Source organism: Canis lupus, chromosome 1 (genome assembly GCF_048164855.1).
Source record: "Canis lupus baileyi chromosome 1, mCanLup2.hap1, whole genome shotgun sequence".
In the NCBI taxonomy this organism is placed as follows: Eukaryota; Metazoa; Chordata; class Mammalia; order Carnivora; family Canidae; genus Canis; species Canis lupus.
The window spans coordinates 90,034,538-90,050,365 of NC_132838.1; the positions used below are offsets into that span (position 1 = coordinate 90,034,538).

A 15,828-nucleotide genomic window follows, 5' to 3' on the forward strand; every position below is an offset into this window, starting at 1 on the left:
GCCTCTGGACCCGTGTCCCGGGAAAGGTGCTGGAAGCCACACCCGGAGGCTGGCAAAGAAAGGGCGAGAGTGGGCGCGATCCGGGGTGCACGTTCCGGTGGTCCGAGCCCGCTCCAGCTGCAGCCTTGTAGATACTTCGCGGCGACCCAAACGGCGGTTGGGGTAGTGGCGGTTCCGAGGGTTCCGCGTCGCCGCGTCCGCGCAGGGCCCCTGGGGACTCCCCGCCCGTCTGCGCTGCGGCTTGGCCGGTCACGCCCGGCGCAGGTGCGCTCCTCAGGATGAGGCTGGCAAGGTGCGGTCCCCGCCGGCAAGGCTGGCCGCGGCGGGGGCTCCGGGCTGGCACCCCAGCAGCGCCGCGGGGCCGGGCAGGTGTTGGCCCAGCACAGCGCGGGTGCCGTCCCGGGGCGGCGGGGGCGGCTGCTCTAACCGCGTCCGGGCGGCGGCGGCGGCGGCGGCGGACACCTGCAGCAGGTGGCAGTAGCCCCACGGGGGCGGGGGCGGGGGCGGGGGCGGGGGCGGGGGCGGGCTCTGCGCGGCCCCGGGGGCCCCTCCGCGGACGCCGTGCATGATGCTGTCGATGCTGAAGGGGCTGCGTGGGTCTCCCGGCCCCCGGCCCTCCTGGCGAGGCCGGGCGCGCAGAGGGGGCTGCAGCTGGACGGCCGGCGCTGTCCGGGGCGCCTCGGCGGCGGCCGGGGCCGACAGCAGCAGGTAGCGCAGCGGGAGCGGGTGCAGCAGCGGCCCCGGGACGGGCTGCGGCGGGGCCGGGGGCCCGAGCAGCAGGCCGGGGAGCGCGCCGTGCAGGGCGGCGGGCGCGGCGGGCGCGGCGGGCGGCGGGAGCGCGGCGTGCAGGGGCGCCCCCGGGGGCGGCGGGGGGCGCTTGAAGCGCTTCCTGCGCCGGAGGAAGCTGCCGTTGTCAAACATGTCCTGGGAGGCGGGGTCCAGGCTCCAGTAGTTGCCCTTGCCCGGGTGGCCCGGCTCGCGGGGGATCTTGACGAAGCAGTCGTTGAGCGACAGGTTGTGGCGGATGCTGTTCTGCCAGGCGGGGAACTTGCGGCGGTAGTAGGGGAAGCGGCCGCGGATGAAGGCGCAGATGCCGCTGAGCGTGAGGCGCTTGTGCGGGCTCTGCAGGATGGCCATGGTGATGAGCGCGATGTACGAGTAGGGCGGCTTGGCGGGCGGCGGGGCCCCCGAGGCCGGCGCGGCCCCGAGCCTGGGGAGCCGCGGGCCCCCCTCCTCCCCCGGGGCGTCGGCCCGGCCGCCTCCGGGGTCCGCGCGCCCGAGGCCGTCGGGCTGGGGCAAGTTCATGGAGGCCCCGCTGCTCCTCTCTGCCGGCGCCTCGGTGTCCAACAGTGTCCAGCGAAGATGCGCGTCGCCTGTTACCGCGGCTTCCTCGCGCCCTCCTCCCCTTTATACCCCTTCTCCCCTACCTCCAGACTCCCACTTCCCCCCGACGCAGTCCAATGAAGAGGGTCCTCGGCGCGTTCCCGACAGGGCCAGAACCTTCCGCCGCCTCCTCCTCCTCCTCCTCCTCCTCCTCACGCCCACCCGCCCCCAGGGAAGATGCGCCCCTAAAGCGCTTCGAAAACGTGCGAAGGAAGAAGAGGTAGGAAGATACGGGACCCAACCACCTGCGGCCACCTTGACACCCAGGCCTCCCCCCTGGAGGATAGAAATGGGGGAGGGGGGTCCTATAATCTACGGTGTTTGACTCTGAAAGAATGTTTAAATGTTTTAGTGTGTCATAGCTGGTGATTCACTCATTTTCACTGGTGGATTCCATCCTCATCCGGAATGAATGAAATATTCTTAATGTTCTTGGGGGTGGGGGGTGGGAGCGAGGCTGGCATGGTCCCATCTACTCCCTACCTTAGCTCCCCCAAATGTTCTCCTGCTCAGCTTTTCAGAAAAGGACGAAATGTCCTTGGCGTGAAGTTATGGAAGTTCAGGGTGAAAGGAAAGCAGGAGAGCTAAGGAGAAGTCCCCTTGCATCACTGATTCTCCAACTTCTTTGAACATTTGACATTAAATGTAGGATGTATATTTTACATCACTATTTTAGATAGACTTTGGTAACTAAAATAGATTTCATAAAACAAGTGACCACTGTTTTGCTTTTTTATTTTTAATATCCACAACCAACTACACTGATTTTTCCACATCCTAACCAGTACAGAGCCAGTGTGAAAAATCCTGTTTTCAGAAAAATAGCCTCACAACACCAAGGGATGCACCAGTCTGACGGTCAATCTCTCACACATGTATTCTCTCCCTCCTCCTCCCTCCCTTTTCAAAATCCAACATTAAGCACTTTTACTATAATAATAAATACTAAAGTTGAAACCTTAAATAAGGCAAAGGGGAGGTGCGGTTCTGGAGGAGTGACAGGGCAGACAAAGCTGTTTAACTCATCTGATGTCCTTGAAAGTCAAGGATTTTTAAATGGGGTTCATTTAAATCTGCTCAGAGACTAGAGTGGTGGGACATAGTATGTGTTATCTAAGGGGATCTTATGGTGAAATGCTGAGCAACAGCGCATATTCATAATTTAATATCCACCCACTAGTGAAAAGAATTTGAGAAGGCATCTAATAAAAACACAGTGTGAGGTGGAAGGGGAGAAGGGCGGGGGGTGGGAGTGAATGGGTGACGGGCACTGGGGGTTATTCTGTATGTTAGTAAATTGAACACCAATAAAAAATAAATTAAAAAAAAAACACAGTGTGAAAATATTGTATCATGCCACTGATTGTCACTGAGTGAATCTTTCATTTGTGCTTGTAAATGATAATGAATTTTCAGCAAGAAATCAGAGGTCAGCTAAAAGGGCAAAATATGACAAAAAAAAAAAAAAAGTAGCTCGAAGTAGCTAGTCCTTTCAGGATAAAATTTTGAAAACCGCTTCCTCTCGTGTCTTTTAAAAGCTTATCCTGTACTCCTGAGGTTCTCACCCTCAGGCCTCTCAGTCAAATGTAGCCTAACCTGGGACAAATGACCCAAGCTTCTGAGCCTAACAGATTTGTGTTTGAATCCCAGATTCACCAATTACTACTAGTGTGATCTACTAAACTAAGCTCCAGGAGGGCTGACAGGTGTTGCATTCAAATTCAGACTCCCAGCTGCCTCCCCGTCAACCCCCTGCAGGTAAGGCACAGTTTGGCCAGCAGCAGAGGAATCTGAAGACCTGGAAAGGGAGTATTGTTAGTTTTCCTAGAGTCAACTTCTGTGGGGATTTGCGTTATTTAAAAATGAAAGGAGGAAAGGAAAGACAGGCAAAAACAAAACAACTGAAACCACCCCCATTGGTGGAGGTGTGTCAAAGGGGGCACAGGAGACAAAGAGCCCGTCCCCCACCCCAACCTCCGTGGCCCCAGCTTGGACAATTTGAGGAAGGAGTATTAGATTATAACTCAAAGTATAAGGTAAATATTCATGTGTCCATACTGATAAAAATGAAATGATCAAGTAAATTAATAAATGGGGGAAAGAGGGATACCTGGGTGGCTCAGCCAGTAGAGCATGTGACTCTTGATCTCAGGGTCCTGAGTTCAAGACCCACACTGGGCACTGGGCATAGAGCTCATTTAAACAAAACAACCCCCCCCCAAAAAAAAAATAAATTAACAAAACAAAACCCAAAAAAATAAGCAGAGGAAAAGAAGCAAATCGCCCATGAAGAAGAATTCCAAATAATGTAGATACTCCTCAGGGAGGAAGAGCATATTTCCTTACTCCTTTACTGTGGTGGGCAGTGCTGAGTGGCTTCCTTCCAAAGAGTACAGTCTGGGGCAGGGGAGGGAAGGGGAATAATCTTACAAGTGGAGAAACTGGACAAACACTTCAGCCAGGTCATCAGGTGACCACTGTTAACATTAATAGTCATAAACCATGTTAATAGCATCTTGAGATGTGATAAAAATAGCACCCTGTGATCTCGCTCCCCAAAACCCATCTAAATCAGGAGAAAAACAGACAAATTCCAATAGAGGAGCATCTTATGTACCTAAGCAAAACCATTCTCAAACTATCAAGGTAACCAAAACAAGGGAAGTCTAAGAAACTGTCATAGCCAAGAAGAGTCTACAAAGACATGACAACTAACTTGTCTATCCAATTATCTTGCATGGCATTCTGGAAAAGATAAAGGAAACTATGTAAAAATTAAGGATATCTGAATAAACTATGGACTTTGGTTAATAATGTATCAATATTGGTTCACTAATTTTAACAAATGTGCCATACTATTTAACACCTTAAGTGTGTGTGTGTTGTGGGGGGGTGGTAGGTGATATGGGAACTTGTACCATCTGTACTTGTATCTTGTACGATCTGCTCAATTTTCCTGTAAATCTAAAACTGTTCTGAAAATTACATTCTATTAGTTTAAAAAATTAAACATGGGAAAAAAGGCCCGATAGCCAAAAAGTAGAAACTCAAAATGTCCATCGGCTGATGAACGAACAAAATGTGGTATATAGATTTTTGTTCAGGAACAAAAAGATACGAAGGGTTGATACATACATACTACACCACAAGGATGAATCTTGAAAACATTATGGTGGTGAAAGAGTCCGAGTAGACCAGTTATAGAAACAGAAAGTAGATCAGCAGTTGCTGGGGGCTAGGAGCAGGGACTAACTGCTGATCTGATGGATGGATAGTTTCTTTGCGGAGTGAGGAAAATGTTCTGGAATGAGATAGCAGTGCTAGTACTTGCTGCTACTTGTGGATATACTAAAGCCATGAATTGTACACTTTAAGAAGGTTAAGTTTAGGGATGCTTGGGTGTCTGCCTTTGGCTCAGGTCCTGATCCCAGGGTCACAAGGATAGAGCTCCGCATTGGGCTCCCTGCTCACGGGGAGGAGGGGTCAGCTTCTCCCTCTCCCTCTGCCATTCCCACCCTTCACTTGTGCTCTCTCAAATAATTAAAATCTAAAAAAATAAAAATAAAAATAACATAAAATATAGTACAAAATATAAATTAAAACAGTGAGATGCCATTCCACCCAGACCGGCAAAGATGAAGTGTGTTAACTAGGTTTGGAAAAATGGGTACTTTCATACCCTGCTGTATAAACGCAAAAAGTTGCAGCCATTTGGAAGAGCAGTTTATCAGTTCTATTAAGCATTTCACATGTGCACATGCCGGATGCTAGTGATTCCGCCTGAACCTTTTTTTTTTTTTTTAAGATTTTTATTTATTTATTCATGAGAGTCACACACAGAGAGAGGCAGAGACACAGGCAGAGGGAGAAGCAGGTTCCATGCAGGGAGCCCGATGAGGGACTCGATCCCCAGACTCCAGGATCATGGCCTGGGCCAAAGGCAGGCGCTAAACCACTGAGCCACCCAGGGATCCCTGAATCTCTGTATTCTAGAGAAACATTACATTCTCACCTGACAACAGAGAGACACACTAGACAATGATGTTCACTGCAGCACTGTTTGTAGTTTTGAAGGCAGGAAAGGACTGGTTCATCTGCCACAAGATCACAAACCACAGGACTTCTCCAGCTACAACCCTTCAGCCACTTCCCAGGGCATTCAGAATAAAGCACATGTTGGCTGCTCCACAGGGAGCAATGAGGCTGGCCCTAGCTCACAAGTCCAATTGCACCTCATACCCTGGCTTTCCACCCTCTATGGCCCTGGCCTCCCGCCTGGTCTTGCGTGGCGCTCCGTGGACTCCCACCTCAGAGGCCGTTCTACTGCTTGCTCTCTCTGTGTGGAACGTTCTTCCCTTCCAATGTACATCTCCTTTCAGCTCCATTCTCAACTCAGAAACCATCTCTTCTCTGGGAAGCTTTTCAACCACGCCCAGTCCTTTTATCAGCCTACTTATTTTCCTCATATTTTCTAATTTATTTATATCCTTCCACCAAAATGTAAACAGTGTAAGAACCTGGCCCTCATCTGTCCTGTGCAGCATCAGTCTAGCACTCACATGTGGGTGACTGGAAGCCTCAATAAATGATTTTTTAAATGAATGTATTCTATGCTATACAATTAATTTCTGTGCAGCAATTACAGAATAAGACATATTATATGCACTGCCATAGAAAAATCTAACACTAATAATTGAGTTTAGAAAAAGAAAAAAAAAAAGAAAAGCCAAGCTGCAGGGGTGCTTGGTGGCTCAGCTGGTTGAGTGGCTGGCTCTTGATTTCAGCTCAGGTCATGACATCATGGTCCAGGGATCAAACCCTGCGTAAGGCTCTGCCCTGAGTTTGGAGTCTGCTTCTCCCTCTCCCTCTGTTCCTCCCCTCTCTCCCAGGTGCACATGCACTCACACTCTCACTCTCTCCGTAAAATAAATAAAAATTTTAAAAGCAAACTGCATTATAATATATAAAGAATGATATTTTATCTAAAACACACACATTATAAAAATAAGACCCTTCCTTGAGGATATATTTATGGCAAGCTCCTCAATCTCCTGAAGCAGCAGCTTAAATTATGACTCTAATCACTGAAAATAATTCACTTTGGACGATAGTATAAGCCATGTGTGTGTAAGTGAAAAGAAACACCTAAAAGGGCAGACATGAAGCTGACAACATTGCTTACCCCCAAGGAGTGACAGTGACAGAAGGAGAAAGGTCAGGGGAGACTTCATCTGCAACATTTGCATTTTTACAACACAAATGTATTCAGTCAATACTTACATAATAAAAAATATTTAAAGATTAATACATTTTAAAGAAAAGACAAGTATTTGTGAGTTTGATAAAGACAGACAGTTTGATAAAGAGTATAGATTAATATTACTTCAGGCTTTTCTCCCACAACAAGACAAATAAAGTAAGCTTTTTTCATGGCCTAGAACAGATGAATCTAGATTCTTATTATTTGCCAAAGAACATTATGGAGTATTAGTGTAGCAACATTAACTATAAACAAATCAATTTAAATTGTTAGAAATAAGAAAAAATTTATTCAGGCTCTGCTGTGTGCCAGGGGCTGAGCTGGGTGTGTTAGAAACCTATTCAATCCTCACAACAACCTTGAATGATTGATATTATCACCGCCCACCTTATAAATACAGAAACCAATCTCAAGAAAACACTTTGCCCAAGATTACTCAGCCAAGAAGCAAAAGAACTGCAATTAAAAGCCCAGATCAGACTCAAAAATCAGCTGAGTTTCTATTGGGCAATCTGCTGCCACCTTAAGTAAGCTTATTCTCTCAACCATGAATTTAAGAGAATGGATTCAGGAGGCAAATGGATAAATATAGAGAACTTTTATAAAAAAGGGACAGAGTGCAGGGAAAGAGACAGATAATCTTTTTATTTTTAAAGATTATATTTATTCATTGAGAGAGAGAGAGGGAGAGAGCATGAGTGGGAGGAGCAGAGGGGGAGAGAGAAGCAGACTCCCCACTGAGCATAGAGCCCAACATGGGCCTCCATCCCAGGACCCTGGGGTCATGACCTGAGCCAAAGGCAGAGGCTAAACCACTGAGCCACCCAGGTGCCCTGAAAGACAAATAATCTAATCAGTCGGCCTGTCTCCAAACAATGGAACCATTCAAGGTACAGAGATAGAACTCTTAAAATTCTGGGGAAAAAATATTCCAAAACATTTCGATAGCCTGATATTTAATGATCATTAGTTTGGGAAAGTTCTTCTTTAAATCCCATCTCATGCTTTTCTCTTACAATCTGAATACAGTTACAGTGACCTGAGCTTTAGCAGGAATAGGAAGTAAGTAAGCCACACTTATACACCAACGACTGATACAAAGATGGTTAAATATTCCTAAATTATTTGCAGTTATATCTGAAATTTTGCACCTCATCTTTTTGCTTATGTTGAAAATTAAAAGTTCAAAGAAATCAAGATGAATATGTTATCAACAGCAAATTCTACTTAACGTTAAAAGCTCTCAAATTGGAATCATCTAAATATATTACCAAGTAAATGGCTGATGTTCCATTAATCTACCAGCTTAGAATTGACTAAGAATAAGAGATAGCTTTAATTTTTTAACTCAGATTTCTTTCACTTTTAAGTCTCTAGCCACAAGACTTCAAATTCATTTAACAAAAAGAGTGATGGTATTTGTTTTTAAATAGTTTTTGTTGGGCAGCCCTGGTGACTCAGCGGTTTAGCGCCTGCCTTCAGCCCAGGGTGTGATCCTGGAGACCCGGGATCGAGTCCCACATCGGGCTCCCTGCATGGAGCCTGCTTCTCCCTCTGCCTGTGTTTCTGCCTCTCTGTCTCTCTCTGTGTCTCTAATAGATAAATAAGTAAAATCTTAAAAAAAAAAAGTTTTTGTTAATAACAGTAAAAAAATCATACCTATATCATCAGTGTAAGTGTTGTTCTAAGGGAAAAAGTTACAGTGTGAAAGTAAGTTTTATCATCAAGATTATAGGGATGCCTGGGTGGCTCAGTGGTTGAGCATCTGCCTTTAGCTCAGGGCCTAATCCTGGAGTCCCAGGATTGAGTCCCACATCAGGCTCTCTGCATAGAGCCTGCTTCTCCTCTGCCTACGTCTCTGTCTCTCTCTTTCTGTGTCTCTCATGAATAAATAAATAAAAATGTTAAAAAAAAAAAAAGATTATAAATAACTTCCATGGGTGAAAAGTTTAGCATATGGAAGTCCCAAAGTAATTCTGACAAATATTTTGTGAAATATCTATTAAAAAAAACAAAAACAAAAACAAAACTCTGGGTGTCTGGGGTGGCTCAGTGGGTTGAGTGTCTGTCTCTTGATTCTGGCTCAGGTCATGATCTCAGGGTTGTGGGATCAAGCCCTAGGTCAGGCTCTGTGTGAAGCATGGAGCCTGCTTAGGATTCTCTCCTTCCCCCACATGCACACCTCCCACATACTCTCAAACAAACAAACAAACAAACAACAACAACAACAAAAAACAAAATAAAAAGCAATTCAGAAGACATTAATTTTATTGTATGAATGTCAAATGTTTGAAGTACTTACTACATCTTATGTGTTCCATAAAATAAACACTATTTTAAAGTACACTGGAATCCACAGCAGAAGAAATACATAGAAGAAATGCTTGAAATACACTCAGTAGGAAACTTACTCCTGATTTATCACCTAATTTCTGTGATGCTTCTAATGTTATAGGCAAACTTGATCTTCTTTGAAATGTGTTGTCCACCGCTTCTCTGCTTCAGTCACAGTAGCTACAAACAGTTGCCTTAGGATCTCCTTATCTAAATTCCTGCCTGCAAACAGAATAAAACATGGTGTGATTATATTATGCTTATTAAAGATGACAGTTTGCCTATCAATTCCAAATCATTAACGGCTTGATAATCTTCAGAAATTTACACAAGCTAAATAATTAGTGATTCTTTCCCTTAACTTCCTACTTCTAGGTAAGTCCCTAGAACCAAATTGGCATTTTAATTACTTTCCTAAATTTGAAGAAGAACAAAACCTCTAACAAGTTCTTATGAATATTATCACATCATGAAGACAAATACATTCACCACAGGCTTAGTTAGGTTGACAAAGGGGTTGAGATTGGTTAATACTGGTTAAGTAGCATATTATATCACTTTCAAATATACATTTTACTTTCCTTTAGAAATTTAACTGTCACTTACCAATAAGAACCAATCGATTTGTTCTCTCGGTGTCATCTTTCCAGCTCAGTGGAGTCTCCTCCAGATCATAGAGCTCATGGACACCCTGGACAATCACCTGCTTTGCTTTGTCTTTGATCGACACCAGCCCCTGCTCAGAGGAGAGGGATCAATCAGCCTCAGTTCAAATTTAAAGCAGAAACTGAGCATCAGTGTTATGGATTATTCCTATTCCATTTTAAAGACAAACCCATGAAGATGCTGTTAAAATTACTTGAATCCAGTTATTTGTGCATTATAGAAAGAGTTTCTTAAAGCTTCTTTTATTTTTTATTGATTTATCTGAGAAAGTGAGAGGGAGTGAGAGAAAGAGCATGAGCAGGGGGAGCAGCAGAGGGAGGGGGAGAAGCAGACTCCCCACCAACCAGGGAGCCCAATGCAGGGCTCCATCCCAGGACCCTGAGATCATGACCTGAGCTGGAGGCAGCCGCTTAACAAACTCAGCCACCCAGGTGCTCCTAAAACCTCCAATTTTGTAAAAAAAAAAAAAAAAAAAAAAGTGTGCAAAAGTCCCTTTTTCTAATGATAAAATTAATATGTTAGGCTGTCCTTTCAGCATTACAATAAAAAAACTGAAACAACCAAATGATAAAATATGCATTTAATTCCTTTTTTTTTTTAAAGATTTTATTTATTTATTCATGAGAGACATAGAGAGAGAGAAAGAGAGAGAGGCAGAGACACAGGCAGAGGGAGAAGCAGGCTCCTTATAGGGAGCACCACATGGGACTCGATCCCAGGTCTCCAGGATCACGCCCTGGGCTGAAAGCAGCGCTAAACCGCTGAGCCACCAGGGGTGCCCAAATATGAATCTAATTCTATTGATGTTTCTAAGGATTTTATCCTTGTTTCACAGTTTTAGTGGGAAAATTTGAGGTATTAAAGAAAGGACTCCGGTGATAATTTTGACTGGGTTGCAATGAGCAGTGCAGGGAATGACGGTATAAAGGAAAGGAAACAATCTGGATAAAGTTCATTTTTTTAATTGATATGCCAAAATGAGAAATGAATTATCTCATAAACTGGTCCCTCAGAGGAGAAAATTTCTCTAAAATAATGTTTATCATATTTGTTATAACAAATATAATATAATATATATAGAGGGAATATAATATATATAGACGGAATATAATATATATAGAGGGAATAATATAGAGGGAATCCCTGGGTGGCTCAGCGGTTTGGCGCCTGCCTTCAGCCCACGGTGTGATCCTAGAGTCCCAGGATTGAGTCACGCATCGGGCTCCCTGCTTCTTCCACTGCCTGTGTCTCTGCCTCTCTCCCTGTGTCTGTCCTGAATAAATAAATAAATAAAATTAAAAAAAATTAATATAGACATTGCAAAAACAATAAGAGACAAATGACTCATAGTCACGCCTGCACATAACCATGTATTTTAGGTATATGTTCTTCCTGTTTTCCTTTGCCCACTTCTGTTTTCTTTTTTTTTTTCTAGTTTTACTGATAAAATTGACATACAGCATTGTATTAGAGTGTACAGTATGATTTGATTTCTGCTTTTAAAATCTGAATATGTAATAACTCCTCAGAAAGAATGATCTAAACATCAATTTTCTATTACTTGTATAAAGACTTGGAAGTGTTAGCTATTACCTGAGTGAACATTTTAAACATGTTTATCATTAGCACACTAACATTTTGTAGCCAGAAAAGAAGGAAGTCTATGAAGGTGAAGGCTGTGTTGCCCCAGATCTCCCAGTGTTGTTGTGATAGAGGAAGGCCAAGGGAAGAACCAAGGAGGACAGACGACTGCAGACAAACTGTCACGCTGGGATGGTGCAGGAGGAACCACTGAACTCTGTGTGGAGGACTTCGTTGTAGCATTCATATAAATGCCCAATGGGCTGCTTTTGTACTGAGTACCCCATTCAATAGCAGGAGATAAAAGCAGTTACAGAATGAAATACAATCTCTCAGTTTAGGATCATGGGATATGGATGGTGCTCCAGTCATTAAAGCAGCAGTAGGATCACGCTTAGTTCCTCTGGGTGGGAATGACCTGTGAACAGACTGAGTGTCACCCACGTTGCTCTGAACAGGATCCCAGGCAGAGCCAGCACAGGAAGTAAAGAAATCTAAACCTGGATGGCTTCTCGACAGTCACTTTGTCATTCTATGACCCCCGTGAGTTAGCTAACTGGAAAATCCCGTTACTAATAGTAATAACAACAAATAGTAAGAATAAAAACTTCATGCATACTTCTGGAAACGAGAGTAGACAAATGACTACTGATCGGTTAAGCACACAACTAGAACCATTGCCCCCTCAGAAAAACTTTCCGTGACATAAATACCCAAACACCAAGTAACACGAGTGGGTTTCCAAACACAGAGCAAGAATTCCAGTCTTCTCTAACTCTTTATAGTATGATAACTGTTTAGTGTCTGCTAAATGCACCAAGCAACACAGATTTAGCTGCAGCAAGATTTCTGATGTTATTTCTCTGTTAATGAAGCTCTCTTGGAAAATTAAATGAAAAAAATATTCAAAGGGCGCCTGGGTGGCTCAGTTGGTTAAGTGTCTGACTCTTGATTTCAGCTCAGGTCATGATCTCAGGGTCGTGAGACTGAGCCCCACATGGGGCTCACACTGGGGACAGAACCTGCTTAAAATTCTGTCTCCTTCCCAATCTCTCCCTCCCCACTGTTCCCTAACAACAACAACAAAGATGTTCATTCAGTTTTCTCTAACTGACCATGCTACGTGCCAAGGAAAGGAGTTCCAGCAAGTCAAGCTCATCAGCCACATAGCTGCTCAGAACACTTGGGAGGAGAAAACAGGAGGTGATGTTTCAAAGCACACAGGTTGTTTTAGCTGCAACACTAAATGAAGCTATGCAAATAAACCACGCTTTACACAGTGATTTTCAAAGCTTCTTTTCAGCAATGGAAATAAGAAAAATGAAAACAAACAAAAGTTATTTGTTCTAAAACCAGTGCTTGTGTTTAAATACAGTTTAACAGTCAGGAAAGGAAAGGGCCTTTGTCCAAAAGTATAAAGGTAGAGACTGAACACTGTACCTTTAGCCGTATGACCTCCATGCAGTCATCATCCTTGTTTCTTATATTCTTCTCCCACAGAAGATTCTGCATCAAGTGACATATTTTAATAAGACTAACCATTGCTGCCAGCAACCACCATGTAACACAACAGGTGGCAAATCATTATCAGTTAAATACTGCATTCACCTGAATAAATACATTCAGACTTTCTTCCTTTGCATTTCCTGGTACTTCAAATGTCACCGTAATAATGCTCTAGAAATCAAGAGATAATCAATCATGTTTTTTTTTAATAGTAATGTTGACATATTTTATAGCAATGTTGGTACATTTTTAAGACAAAAGTAAGGAATACATTCATGAACATGTATGCTGCCTAACAACTATAGTGGGTCTATCTTTTTCACTATCTCGCTGAGTTCTAGTGGCAGTAATTCCATTTTTAGTATTCTGCAGAGGTGATCAGTGGGTTCATATTTAAACAGAAACTTTTATGAAAGGATATTCATGGTTTAATTCATTCCTTCCAGGACTCTCAGCACTAAGTGGGAAGGTAGTATCTACAGTGTACTTGACTATCTACCAAGCCAGGTACTATTGCCTGGGTCACTTCATCTTTTCATTTACTCTGTGACAACAATCCTATGGAATAAAGAGAATTACTTTCCTTTTATAAATTGGGGGGGAATAAGGCTCAGAAAAATTAAACTACTTAGAGCTGGGAAACTCAAAAACAAAAGTATAATTCTGTTCTCTGGAAAAAATACAAAGGAAAAATTCAGCTTATCTCTGACCAAGCATGTGCCAAAGGGAAAAAGAGTATCTGGAGATGAGAATAAGAGTAGAATGTCACCTTTGGTTTGAGAAGGTTGACATCATTTAGAATGTTAACGCTGAGATTTATTTTTCCTCCTGCTCCTGATAAATATCTCACTGTCCACTCTAAGGAACCAGAAGCTCAAAATTTTCTGTAGCTGGTCACATAACTAAAATCCAAAGCTCCATTTGTTCCTGTAACCAAAATTTCAACTTAATGATGAAAATACACAAGGGCTAAACATAAGATGATGATAACAGAACCCCCCCCCCTTGAATAATTAGGATAAGATGCTCAAGCCAAGCTTTAGAACAGGAAGGAGAAACATAGTAAAGCAGTAAAGCACGGCTTTCAATAATTTCCTAAAACTTCATATATTAACGGCAATTTTATTCACAAACAGAAAAGCACAAGGCTTTTTTTTTTTTTTTTTTTTTAAGATTTCATTTATTTATTCATGAGAGACACACAGAGAGAGGCAGAGACATAGGCAGAGGGAGAAGCAGGCTCCCTGCAGGGAGCCTGATGCAGGACTCAATCCCAGGACCCTGGGCTCATGCCCTGAGCCAAAGGCAGATGCTCAACTGCTGAGCCACTCAGGTGCCCCAGCAGACAGGCTTATAGCAGAGAATATGAAAAGACCAAGTTGTTTTTTATCCAAACATATAGGACTGCAAAAGGTCAGTACTAAAGACCAATCTAAGGACAAAATATACTGACATTTAGTCTCCACTGTTGCTAGCAACAGGAAAAGCAGAAAGCACTTTCTTGTGAGACATGAAAGCCAACTAAAATCGACTTTAAAATGTCAGCTTTTTTTTTGGGATCCCTGGGTGGCGCAGCGGTTTGGCACCTGCCTTTGGCCCAGGGCGCGATCCTGGAGACCCGGGATCGAATCCCACGTCGGGCTCCCGGTGCATGGAGCCTGCTTCTCCCTCTGCCTATGTCTCTGCCTCTCTCTCTCTCTGTGACTATCATAAATAAATAAAAATTAAAAAAAATAAATAAATAAATAAAATGTCAGCTTTTTAAAAGTACTTATTTTGTCACCATAGCCAAGAGATGGAAACAGTATAACACTAACAGACGGATAAAGACAATGTAGTATAATAGTTTGGTACTAACATGTGGCATATTAGTGAACCATTATTCATCTTAAAGAAAAGGAAATTCTGCCCATGTGCTACAAACATGGATGAGCCTTGAGGACACCATGCTAAGTGATGTAAGCCAGTCACAGAAGGACAAATACTGCATGATTCCACTTAAGCGAGGTATCTACATGGTCAAACTTACAGAAGTAAAAAGTAGAAGGGTGGTTGCCAGGGTTAGGTGGTGAGGGAAATGGGGAGCTGCTGTCCAATGAACACAGTTTCAGTCATGCAAGATGAAAAAGTCCTAGAGATCTGCTGTACAAGACTACGCAGAGAGTATCAGCTAATGATACCGTACTTAAACATTTATCAAGAGCAGGGATCCCGGGCAGCCCAGGTGGCTCAGCGGTTTAGCGCTGCCTTCAGTCCAGGGCATGATCCTGGAGACCCGGGATCGAGTCCCACGTCGGGCTCCCTGCATGGAGCCTACTTCTCCCTCTGCCTGTGTCTCTGCTTCTCTCTCTCTCTATATATATGTGTCTCTCATGAATAAATAAAATCTTAAAAAAAAAATTTATCAAGAGGGTAGGTCACATGTGTTTGCCATAATCTTTTTTTTTTTTTTTGCCATAATCTTTTTTTAAAAGATTTATTTATTAGAGACAGAGAGAGAGAGAGAGAGGCAGAGACACAGGCAGAGGGAGAAGCAGGCTCCGTGCAGGAAGCCCGACGTGGGACTCGATCCCAGGTCTCCAGGATCACGCCCTGGGCTGAAGGTGGCACTAAACCACTAAGCCACGGGGGCTGGCCGCCATAATTTTTTTAAAGCACTTATTTTTAAATCTAAATAAACACACTCTGCTTTTAAACTATTTGTTTTATAAGTTTAATAGTATGCATTTAAATAGTTTTCTTTCCCTCTTAAAACAATCACTACAAATACCTAAAAGTCCACATCAAAATGTACAGCAATTATATAACATATCAAAATATATAGTAAAACACCCATAATTTGTCATTTTCAAAAGACCGTAGCAATTCAACCTTTCAAACTGCTTAAAATGGGCAACCTAGGTGGCTTAGTGGTTTAGCGACACCTTCGGCCTGGGGCGTGATCCTGGGGACCTGGGATCGAGTCCCATGTCAGGCTCCCTGCATGGGGCCTGCTTCTCCCTCTGCCTGTGTCTGTGCCTCTCTCTGTGTGTCTCTCATGAATAAAAAAATAAAACCTTAAAAAAAAACTGCTTAAAATGTATTTTATTCAGTTGGAT

At 43.6% G+C, this 15,828-nt stretch overlaps 2 protein-coding genes across 16 annotated transcripts in view; both read right to left on the minus strand.

Annotated features, from left to right (window-relative positions):
- Positions 1 to 273: 273 nt before the first annotated feature.
- On the minus strand, positions 274 to 1,370 carry LOC140606298 (forkhead box protein D4-like 1). Its single transcript, XM_072779529.1, has one exon. The coding sequence runs from the start codon at positions 1,303 to 1,305 to the stop codon at positions 274 to 276; it is 1,032 nt and encodes a 343-aa protein (XP_072635630.1). The 5' UTR covers positions 1,306 to 1,370.
- Positions 1,371 to 8,893: 7,523 nt separating this feature from the next.
- Positions 8,894 to 15,828, minus strand: part of LOC140640197 (zinc-regulated GTPase metalloprotein activator 1B) — a 57,603-nt gene continuing 50,668 nt past the window's right edge. For 11 of the 15 annotated variants that reach the window (XM_072839223.1, XM_072839203.1, XM_072839174.1 and 8 more), the window contains 4 exons: positions 12,833 to 12,901; positions 12,665 to 12,730; positions 9,584 to 9,713; positions 8,894 to 9,199 (listed from right to left, as the gene is read on the minus strand). In XM_072839223.1, the coding sequence (XP_072695324.1) occupies positions 9,093 to 9,199; positions 9,584 to 9,713; positions 12,665 to 12,730; positions 12,833 to 12,901 (372 nt within the window). In that variant the 3' untranslated portion in view covers positions 8,894 to 9,092. The remainder of the gene's footprint in view (positions 9,200 to 9,583; positions 9,714 to 12,664; positions 12,731 to 12,832; positions 12,902 to 15,828) is intronic. The other 4 variants (XM_072839277.1, XM_072839212.1, XM_072839192.1 and 1 more) reach the window with 1 other exon arrangement.

What these genes read in the sequence shown, in the direction of transcription:
- LOC140606298 (XM_072779529.1), bottom strand. Translation starts at nt 1,305, where the DNA reads ATGAACTTGCCCCAGCCCGACGGCCTCGGGCGCGCGGACCCCGGAGGC.